At 42.7% G+C, this 12,034-nt stretch overlaps 1 protein-coding gene across 1 annotated transcript in view; it reads right to left on the bottom strand.

Moving 5' to 3' along the window:
* BMP6 (bone morphogenetic protein 6) overlaps positions 1 to 12,034 on the bottom strand; it is a 93,850-nt gene that overhangs the window by 15,681 nt on the left and 66,135 nt on the right. The window contains exon 2 of the mRNA XM_075084078.1: positions 10,672 to 10,864. Within this exon, the coding sequence (XP_074940179.1) occupies positions 10,672 to 10,864 (193 nt within the window). The remainder of the gene's footprint in view (positions 1 to 10,671; positions 10,865 to 12,034) is intronic.

Consider the following 12,034-nt stretch of genomic DNA (forward strand, 5'->3'; position numbering starts at 1 on the left):
TCCTCTACAAATGTGATAAGCAAACTGCCTGACCAAGGTGCAATTCTACCAAACGAGAATGCTCTACTTCATCCCAGTATGTCACACTCACTTTGGAAAGATTTCAGTTCCTTTGTAAAATGCAGAGAAGTGGGCTTTCCAATCCAGTTAACTCTTTGCAAAAAGTTTTACACAGGGCTGGTTTTCGGTCAGCTCTGCTATTCAACTGACTGTTGCATTGTTTGGCTGGATGAAGCCAACACTGAAGGTTCACCCCACAGTTATTGTAGGTCACAGCAGTAATGCTAGCAGGTAACACATCCTAATAACTTCCGCTTAAGCTGGTTTTCAATTAATGTTTGTCACCCCAACCTCACCAGGCTGCACAAAATTGCATACAATTTCTCACTAGTTATGTTGTTGGCATGATGGTTTTAAAAATATATTCAGTCACCTGTTTCCAAAGACAAAATTAGGAAAAAAAATTTACTCACATAAAAAAGAACCCCAACTCTTTAACTGAAAGCCTTTAACCACTCCTTTATTTTTTCAGAATAGAAATGTTGTATGTCCTTCCTCCTTTAAGAAAATTACCTCAAATTTGGCCAAGCAGTAAGTACTTGAAAATTGCTGCCCGCACAGGCTCAACAAAGATTTGGAGAGTAGCAACAAAATCCACTGGACTTTTTGTATGCAGGGAATATACTTCCCCCTCCTTTTTCCCTTGGTAAACCAAATACCATGTACCATCTGAGGGGAATCTGCTCTTCCCTACAGCCACACGGCCAAGAAGAAATGTCCTTGCTACTCCTGCAAAAAAGCGGTAGGATGTCTGACGTTGGAACAGAGACCGGGAGATTTCCCAGGCTGGCCCCAGATGGAAGGGAAAGAATATCTAATTAGATGGGGAAGGGTGAAGGATTTGCTGCACTTGTGGGGGACACATGGACATGCAAGGACTAGATGGAGAGACCCTGGATAAAAGGGAAAGATCTGCAGGGAAAAGGGAGTAGAAAGTACCCACGGCCACCACACCTCTGTGAATCAGGCCCATTATTCCCAGCTCAGCATCCCTCTGCTTCTAGAACTAGTTGGGAAACTACTGGCACCAATGGCTGACAGAGGTCTACAACCTGCTAGTGCTGCCATTTGCAGCAACACAGCTACCAACAAACATGGTGACAGACGTCAGTGATGTGAACCTCACACTTCCAGTCTTGCCCCAATGTTGACTGGGAAATGCAACCACACAACTGGATTCCCCGTCCTCCCCCCAGTTCTGCTTTCTGAAGACCATGGAAAACACATTTAGTCAATTCCTCTCCCACTAGGGCTGCAAAAGAAATACAGGAAGCATGAGAGCTAAAGCTGCTGCATAGCCTTAGTACAACTGATGCTGGACTGTTGGCTGATTTTGGCAGGGACCCTTTTTGCCACCGGAATTTGCTTAGCAGGTCCACAGTCTATGGCCCTACCTGTTGCAAAAGTTGGAGTGCACACAGCAGATGAGCAGGGGATTACTGCAAGCCAAAGGGCGATGCTGGAGAAAGATAAAAAAGATCTGAAAGTGGCAACTAAACCTAGTGGAGACAGTTGACCCTTACCGCTATATGCATCAGCTTCTCATCTGCACAAGAACAATGCCACTAGCTTTGCCTTATAGCCATGTCAAAAAAAGAAACAGTTTAGGAAGCAGTCAGACACCACGCTGAAGAGTGCTACACACAAGCAGATGAAAGCCCATAGTCAAAGCAAAATCCAAAGAGTGGACAAGAAGGTGAGAAATGGATCATATACTGAGGAAGTCACATGAAACAAAGTACTGAATTTCTAGTCATTAGGTGATGACGTTCATCCTGTGCAGCGAGGCAGGCAGTGGCCTTCCACAAGAAAGCATGCAACCATGTATGCGGTCACATTAATGGAAGGATATCTGAAAACTTCAGCATTTGGGAATAACAGAGGCAAGATGGGACCTGAGGGAAACAGGAAGGGAGCATGAAGAATGGGAAAAAATAGAAAAAGAAAGCCTGGAAGAAATGCAGGAGCCAGCACCGTTGAGCAGAGAGGGAGTATTTGCTCTCAGCACAGGCTGAAGAGACCAGAGTCAGTCCAGAGGTTTCATGCCCCAGCAACGCCGCATGTCAAGGACATCGCAGGACCTCTAGCACCTGCACAGCAGGACTTTCAAATTCAGCGTACAGAGGAGAAATTTCATCAGCAAAACAGGCAGTTTCTTAACATCCTCTCTCCCTAAACCTGCCTCTGGGTTTTCATACAGCTACTGTCATCTCATTGTCACTATAGTGCCCAACAGTCTCATCTTCATTTTCACTATGCTTAACTATCTGGATGAGTTCAGTTACTGATTTGCATAATAAGGCTGCTGCAGGCATAATATGTATTAACCTTAGACTATTAAAGGGAAGCAAGTGAACAGGAAAAACTGAGTCAATGAGCTGAAACAACTTTCCTGGGACAAGAGAGGATGTTACATGGGAAGATGCAAGTTAGAGATTCCCAACTCAAAACAGGAACTCTTTGTTCTGAATCAGGGCCCTTAAGTATGGTCTCAAGTCCCAAGAAATAAATGGGAGTGTTTCCATGGCCTTGAGAAGATTCTGGAGGACGACAGAGAAGCAAAGGTCAACAGAGCAATCACAAGTGGCTGCAATAAACAGAAAGAAGTACACAGTTTACCAGAGGAATATGGCCTGTGTAATTCAGAAGGCAGGATTGAGCTCCAGCGTCCTCAGAGAGCAAGCTGATTTGCCAGATATAAATATCAAATATAGCTACTATTCTTAACGCTGGCATCCCAACCATGCACTCAGGGCATTTATAGGAGAAACAGCTTGCATTTAATTTCAGTGCTTTTTCCCCCTATAAGATAAATATTTTGTTAACTGAAACCTCTGTGTAAACCTTTCAACAAAATGTCACTGGGTGTTAATTTTCTTTAATTGCATACTACTTAGATTAGAATTTAGTCAAATTAGTAACCAGGTCAAGTGGTTAATCTTAGTTACTACTTAGTGAAATGCTCACATTAAAGTAATTTCTCTGTTCTGAGTACACATTACAACATGGAACTTTGCTACAGGAAAAACACCAAAACTATAAAAAGCTAAATTTAAAGGAGCATCTGTTGAACTAGGTTTTTCACTTTCCCACCCTCCCTGGCCTTCTTTCCCCGACTAGGCAGAAGTTTTACCAGGGAGACAGTGAGAACAAACAGAAATCTCACCTTCAAAATGACCAAGTTAAAGGTCTCTTACTTTAATTACAGATCTTGGAACAACATTTTTGGCTCAACTTCAAAGCTCGCAATTACCCAGGTGTTTAAAGGATTGTTACGCATCAACAGCCATTTACCAAAGCATTAATTACTATAAGTCTCTAAAACTTTCCTCAGCTGAACCTTTTTGTTTACTTTTCTTCAAAGACAAGTTGACATAATAGTCTAGACTGCCTAGCAGCAGTTTCTCAAAGGGGAATTTTGCACAGAAGTGTGTAGGATTTACATTTTAATTAACGCACTTTCTAAATACTCTTCTCTTCTGCGTACCTCAGGATCTGAGTCTTTAGTTTGCACTGACATCAACCTTCTGTAAAAATTATCCTGCCCATAGCAAACTAGCAAGATTATTTGCTGTTATCCGCTAGACGGACTATTAACTGCGCTCACAACTGACTCAGTCTTACAGAGTTGAACGGAGCTCCACAGAGATAAAGCTTTTAAATCCCAGCCTTTTCAAACCTGTAGATCCACCACCTTGCAGCAGATGTAAGCCCTACTTTGAATTTAAAAGTGTTTTTTACTTATAGATCAGACTGTACGTGGAGCTCGCACAGCATGAGGTATGGCCAACAGATGCAATACAAAACCTTAACAGCTTAGTATGTCTAAATGACCATTACTCCAAAGATTTAAAAGCACTGTACAACATTTGATCAATCAGTGCTTGCTCGGTACAGAGAGCGTCAGGCAGGGGAATGCCAGCACCTGGAATGAGCTGCCATGGAAAGCAAAGGCAGTCTCTATCATTTTGTGAGAAGAAGTAAGGCTCAGTTTAACTGTCCTGAAGAAGCTATACCATCTGTGGGCCAGGGGACAAGGAGGGACATGCACGACCTGTAAGAGCTCCTTAGACACAAGGAAGGAAATATTAAGAGCTGTCAGCCTACAAATGAAGTTACTTTCAAGGCAAAATAAAAGACCAGCAATTGGGCACAAATTTGCAGGGATTGACAGCCAGGGAGGAAAAAGCACTAAATGGAGATGCCAGGACACTATAGAGGGGGTGTGTAATTTGGCACAGGCAGAAGAGAGACATCCTGGATACATCCAGACATGGGAATGCACCAGAAGGGACAGGCAGGTAAGCTCAGCTTCTCGCTGCTTACTTACCAGCCCCACACCATCACTGCTGTGTCTGATAATCAAACTCCTCTGTGCTGAAAAAGCTGTCCTGTATCACTGCGGGCATCAGCCCCGGAGGTAAAGTCTGCAGGGGTGGAGGGGTTAAGTCTTGTACACTTACTAGAAGAGCAGCAGGGTTAAACATTGGTTTCAAGGCTGCATCTGGCAAAGAGTGGAAGATCAGAGCCTAGAGTAGAGGATGTTGTCTCCCCATGCCAAGACTGCAGGAAACTCTGCCTACAGGTCCATGACAATCTCCAGCAAAGCCAACACTGATACTTGAGTGCAAAGGTGTCCCCATCCAGCTCAAGGTCTTGAGCTTCACAGCTCTAAGGAATGAACATTTTACAAACAGGAACAGAGAAAAAAAACCTAAAAATTGTCCCAAACCATAGGGATAGGGGATGTATTTCTCATTTCCTTGACTAAGATTTAATGAGACTATGGGGTATTGTAGCTGTAGTGATGGCTACAGTACTATACCTCAGAGTATAAACGCAGTTTGAGGCATGAAAACTGGGGAAAGGGCAAAGGGGTAGTATTTATCTTTGTCCTTTAAGAAAGGGCATTTCTTAATTTCTTCTTAATAGTTCTAATCTATTATTCTTAATATAATTAAGAATCTAAAATACTCTTAATATAATTAAGAATCTAAAAATAAATTCTTTATTTCTCAAATTTCTTAAGAAGTAAGGCACTGATTTGGTATTCTTTAGTTTTGGCAGAAAAAGCCAGCTGGTTATGGAACACGCAAGTTTCATCCCGAATAACTTCAACTTTTAAACTACTAGAAACCAACCACCCTAAACCACAACAAACCACATACCCACAGTGGGAGCTGAACTGAAATGCGGACAGACGCTCCTCTATAGCATCATGGAAACAGCTCTATCACATACAAATATATGCACACTATATACAAATCTGACCCCAACTTGAAACAGATTGATGCTAGCTTTGTCATTTGGATTACACAACCCATTCCAAAACCCAGTTGAGGACGGTTATTTATTTTCTGAGCTATAAACACTGCTGGCAAATCAATTTGCCCTTTAGATTAGAAGCTCGGATCACATTTGTATAAATATCCTGTTGCAAAGAGGAAGACTTTATTACCACTGTAACTGGCAGCTAAAAACCAATGAGTACCTTAACCCCTAAGGAATTATGTTCAGTAGAAGAACATACTCCCCAGGCAGTCACCCTGCAGGGCATACCTATGTCCACATGTGTCTTATCATACAGGAGGAATCTTTCTGCACATCAAGTCCTCATATTTCATTCTGGGTGAAAACGAAACTGTTTAATAAACTTTGACCATTAAGGTACCATATCTTCCTTTGATCACTAACACAGGCCACTGTGTTTTTCATAGATCAGTTGTTTGGACAGTGTGGGAGTGTTTTGAGGTCTGCATTAGCAGGATATTTACACTTGAAAACATACTGATGATCCAAACCAAGGACCAACATCTTTGATCAACCATAAACTGCCTTTCCTAGTCCTGACCTGACACCTCTCCGGGTGAGAGCAAGGAAGTTTCGAGAAAGAAAAAGAAATTAATGAGCTGTTCCCAGGGACAAATTCATTTCTACCCTTCCCTTGCAAAGTTCTCGCTTACATGGCAATCCACTCCCAAGAGGTATCAGAAGTCACAGAGGACTTTGCTGGTCCTTCCACAAAATCAGCGCTACACCTTAAAAACAAGCCCACGTGCAAGGCTTAGCTGTGCATGGGTACCACCAAAACGAGGAGAGTCAGGGCTGTGCAGCTCCTGCTTGCTGAAACTAAGAGCCCCCTCAGATGCGGCCAAGGTGGGACAAGCACCTAGAAGTTGACACCACTTGTTTTTCTGAACTGGTGCTTTGGCAAATCCGCTTTCTTCACATACCAAAGGGGGAAAAAAAAAATCCTGCCCTAGCCTTCAAGAGCACAGTCTTAAACTCTGGGGGGTCAGAAGCTGAAGGGCAGCAGCATCCGGTGGACGTATCGCCCGTTCCACCTCCCAGCGTCAGCCCCTACAGCCCACAGCCTATTTCAAAACCCACAGTCATCCCCCTCAGGGGAAACCAGACGTCACCTCAGCCGTGTTTGGTGAAGCCTCTTCTCCATACAATCTGAAACGCATACCGCTGATGGCTGGCCACAAGCTTGACCTATCCTGAGTATTTCATTAATCTCTTCGCAGCGTCCCACTGACAACTCCAGCAGTTCGTGTTATGACAAAACGTGGCTGTTAACTGCGGTTTGGTTATAAAACAAAAGCTTAGTTTCTAGGCACTATTTTTTTTACCTTACGAAAGGGTGGAAGGAATGGGGAGATTAAAATATTACTGACACAAGTGAGTCAGTATTAAAATGTTTTCTTTTTTCAGAGAATGTACTTAGACCACACTGTCCTCAATGTGTGTTTCACTGCCTGGAGCCTTCACGAGTATCATTTTCATATTTCTGATGGCTTTGAACAAGGAGAGGGTCAAATTTCTCCCTGACGATTATGCTGTTTCAATCAGCACGGATCCCTGATCTTTCGCGCTCTCTCCGCATAGACCCCTATCTAGGAGACAGTCTCAAATGAGCCCATATAATCCTTGCTTTTATCCTTGTCTACAGTGGCAAAAATCAGTCTGATAATTTAGTAACTGGTAGAAATTTTAGCCTCAGGCTTGGTTTTGTTTGTAGCCATCAGGGAACAGCCAGCAGTGCCTTGCGATTCCATGCAGCAGCACGCACATCTGGGCTGGAGTCACACACATGGTCTTACTGTCCAGACGAGTATTTCTTTTTTCCTTTGCTCAAGTAATACTGAATTAAGCCACTTCATTACACTTAATCGGAGCCAAGGGATACTTCCAGGCTGAGAGATTTGTATTTACTGAATCTTTCTCTTATCTCCTGCTCTCCCAAACTTATTTCTCTGAGGGGAGCAGGCAGGTTTCTTTTTCTTTATATTTTTTTCTCTCAGAGAAGCACACTGCCCTTCTCTTGCAGACTGCTGGTTTAAATGCATACATGCCAGCTGCCCTGTTAAGAATTATTTGTGCCCAGAAATATTTTATTAGCTACCAATAATCGCCTCAGACAACTGTTAACCTCACAAAAGCCAAGATTAACATGGTGACTTTGAACCTTTTCTCAAGACTGCCAATGTTGACTTGAACAAGCACTTTCTGTGGCCTTCAGAGATTAATTTTCCTGACCAGAAGGAATATTTGTCAGCAGAACAAGATGAAAAAAGGTGCTACTTCAACTCTTTCTGTTTCACCTGCTAGTTCACCAGCTAGACTTCAAGATCTGTACAGACTCTTCCTTATGCAATAAATTGTCGTCAAATGTCAGGAAATATCAGGCTGTTATTCAAACCATTAGTCCAAAGGAAGTGTGACACAACTTTTTTTAGTATTTTTTTTTAAGTCAAAGGCAGCTGTTATTTTCTGGCTCATAAGACGTCTGCTAAAATGCAACAGAAGCCTTACAAATATTTAGCAAGTTCCTCCAAAAAAATAGTGATTTTTTTTTTTTTTTTGGTAATTTAACCTTCTAGTGTTCTCAACAGGAAAAGAAAACATTATATTCCAAATTAATCCCCTAAGACAAAAAGGGTAGAAAAAAGCACTTTGGATTCCTGCACACACATGCACCCACCCCCCCCAAAAAGCAAGTGAATTGATGATCAAAACCCCAAACCACCATTCGAATACAGCTCCTTAAGGCATACCAGAAGGATCTGAGGCATTTTCCCCTCCATGCAGAGATATTAGTGAAGTACTAAATACAACTTTTTAGTATTTGTTTTCAAGAATGTTTACAGGCCAAAGTCCACCCAGGCCACCAGCGTGGCCGCATGTTTGAATCTATAGTAGCAGAAGCCTATGGAGTCAGAACCTCAACCGAAGGTAACGCTGAAGAGTGGTAAGCAGCTTCTAATGTCTTGTTTTAGCTGTCTTTTAACATCTGGATATTTTTAATACAGAGAGAACAATTAGTAGAGATGACGGTTAAGATATATACACTTTTATGTACAGATACAGAGAATACATACACATGTGCGTATTTATACAAAAGCACACGTTTTCATGTGTGCTTTTCTATTTTACATGTACATGAGAGAGTCCTTTAAGCTGAAAGGAAAAAGGGCAGAAAAGGGCATGTCCCTTTTACAACTACACGAATCTGTGAGCCACTTTTTGGCCATCTCTGCGCAGATGGTGTGACAAGTACCACAGACTCATCTGAAGTGCAAGTTTCTTTATCCAAACGTCTCCCTCCTTCCCACCAGTAAAAATAAATAAATAAAGAAGAAAAAGAAACAAAAAGGGAGCCTTGAGGGAATGGATGAGTCAGAGGTTAGTAATGAACTACAGACACTCATCCCTGGGTCAGTGGTTCACGCCTAGCCCAAGTCAGGAGGGATGGCAAATTGCTGGCAGTCTGGACCCAGAGGAAACCGCTTTAGGATTCCCGGTCCTAACGACGGGATCCCCTCAGCACGGCCACCGGCAGCAGCAGGAGGAATATGACAGAAGGGAACTGAAAGACCCAAAATACTTGCCAGCTCTGGAGAGAGACCTCCCTGGTGACCCCCATCCGAGCCGCTGCCTCTGCTTTATCCATAGGGAGGTCTCTAGTACCCAGAGATGCCCAGCACATGCAGACGCCAAGTGCCCAGTGCCAAAGGACACGGGTCGCAGCTTCACAGTGTATTCTGATTTTGGCACGTTTCTGGCATGGTATTTGAAACAAAGATATGAGGTGCCAGCATCATCGCTGTACACAGAACTAACAGCCACTTTCAGAACAAAGAGTTTGCAAATTCCTTAGGAACAGGGTATGTTAGGGGCCGTATCCTGTACTTTTATTCTCTTTCCTGCAATGCATTACTTGTTTGCTCAGTTTACCCTGAAAGAAGGTTATAAACATAGAAAAATTGGCAGTTCTCCTTAGAAGAGGCAACCTCAGACCTGACATTCTCTGTGCCCTGCTCTGGTGACCGACCCAGAGCAGCGTATTGATCACTTCCACAGACACTTGGCAGAGGTTTTCCCCCAGCTCCAGAGATGGGATCTCTACTTTTGAAATCTAAAACAGACCAACACTCACTACTTTTTATTCAATGTGGCTACAAATGAACAATACAGCTAACACCTATGAAATCTACAAAACTGTCTGGGCTTCCATAAGCTTTTAAAGTGAGTATTGACATCACATCCTAACCAGCAAGCACTTTACCCCTGGAGGCACTCCAGCAACCTGCATCTTGAAGCGCAAAAGGAACAGTGACCTTTTAAAACTAACACCTTCTTCCCCATCACTTATATATCCAGGTATTTCTCTCCATTTCCGCAGAGGCCACACTCCCCACAGAACAGCCATTAACTAGTTGATGTTGCCCTCACAACAGCAAATCAGCAAAGGTGGATCCCCCCAAATGGTATCAATGGAGAGGCTGGAGGAAAGAAGAACCAGAAAGGAAAACACCCAGGAAGCCTTCACAGGTGAAAGAAATTGAGATTTTATTTTTTTTTTTTTAAACACTGCTGTTTCCGATTTCTCCTCTTCTGCCTGCAGCAGAGGAACTGTTACAGTCCTGACACATTTCAACATAAGTAATGAAACACTTTTGTACCATAGCATTAGTCTGAGATTTCAATGACCTTCTATTTCCACCTTTTTGCCTTGCAATATTCTCCCATCAGAAACATTACCTTTTTAAAATTAATCACTCCATTTACACTTGTTTGGATTTGTGTGCCACAGTTTCTATTTGGCCTCCCTCTCTTTGGCCTCTCTCATTGCCAGTGAAAGCCCAGGAACCTGTGGTCAGCATGCTGAATTTTCTTCTGCTTTATTTACTTTAATGTAAGTCCACCTGAAAGCAGGTCGAGTCCACATTAATTACCAATATTTTTCAAAGAGGCTATGCTTTTTATGCTGGTAGTATTAAGTTGAAAGGTGATATGTGTATTTTGGTACGCAAGAGCAATGCCAGCATAGTAACTTTACTACCTACTGCCTCACATCAGATTCTTGCTCTATTTAAAGATGACACAAAGGTCGCGGCTAAGTGACACTCTACGCTACAATACTGTGGACCTCCTCTGGCTGAGGTCCATTTTGCATTCTACCATGTCCATTTCCCTCAAGGAAAGGACCACGCAGTAACATAACCCCATTAATGTGAACAAAACCGATACTTATTTCGCAGTCCTCTCAACGTGAACGCACAAGCTCAGCCTTCCCCAGCACAGAGCGAGCCCCCTCTTGTGTACCTGTTCTGATGTTCTTGCAGCACTTGGTAGATGCTGATGAGGAAAGTTTGATTTTTAAAGCTCCCCACAACACAGTCCTTGTAGATCCGAAACTCAGCAGCTGTGACGGCCTCGCCCTCAGGAATCTGAGATAAATTAAACTTGAACTCCTTGTGGTGCCGCTGGTGAGGCGTGAACTCCTTGTCATACTCAACTGCAGATGGGAAAAGGAAAGAAAAGGGAAAAAAGGAACCGTGACTAAAACTTAACAACAAAAGGTTTCCACAGGCTGCCACCTGTTCCTTCAAAAAAACAAGAATCCTATTTTTTTTCTCCAAGGATAGCCTTGGCAAGTGCCAGGAAAGCTTATGCAGCTAAAGCCTTTCAAAAACAGTACTCAGAAAAGATGAATGTTCACCTTCTCTAGCCAACGCCTTTGAGATTTCCTATTTTTTACAGAAAAGCCAGCTTTGACAGGTGAAATATGACCGTGCATTTTGCTCCTGTGCGAAACTCTGAAGTTATGACTGCATTTTCCACCTGTGGATCTCCATGTTCTCCACAGCATTTCCATAAGCCTCGCACCCCTCTTCCAACAGAGTAGATAATTAGCTCCATTTTGTTTTAGCACATAAAGGCACGGACAGAAGTAAGTGTTAGCACCAGGTCAAACAACTCCCTAACTGTCCCCAAACCTGCTGTTTTCTGGCTCCAAGGTTTGTGCATTAGCCATCAGACTGCCTTGTGAGCAGAATAAGATTAACATGACATTAATTTCAAGGGTTAAAGTCAACCAGAGCTCCTCTTCCTTTTGCAGGAGCGTATTTGAGAATGAGAGCGCCGAGAAGGAGTGACCCCGTTTGGTTTCTCACCTTAGCCCTCCTCAAGTACACTATCGTTACAGAGTTTAGGACAGATGCTAACCAGAACCCCTCCTTCCTCAGGCCTCAGGATTTGCATTTCTCTGTTTGAGGCCCCCTTTGGAAACACAACTACTAGTCCTACTCTTGTATTACTTGATTACATCTTGGTTTAGTCTGACTTTGATTCATTGTTCATTATTTCTTCTAATTTTCTGTTAGGAATTGCTTAAAACATTAACATATTATATAAACATACATAATTACATCTTTAAAGCCCTGAGGGGAAAAAAAATAAAACCAAAATACTGTTCCCACCAGTGCAACTGAAGGAGTATATGTCAGTGATGAATAAGTCACCATTATATTATCATTAAGGACACATTCAACAAAGGCAGTGAGGGAACTACAGATCCCTTTTCATGTCCATCTTTGTGCTCACTTTTTGTTGCTCCTCCCCTTAATACATGCAAAGGTGCCCACAAGACTACCCTCATAATATCCCATGAGGTAAGCAGCAATCC

This window comes from Phalacrocorax aristotelis, chromosome 2, assembly GCF_949628215.1.
Source record: "Phalacrocorax aristotelis chromosome 2, bGulAri2.1, whole genome shotgun sequence".
Lineage (NCBI taxonomy): Eukaryota > Metazoa > Chordata > Aves > Suliformes > Phalacrocoracidae > Phalacrocorax > Phalacrocorax aristotelis.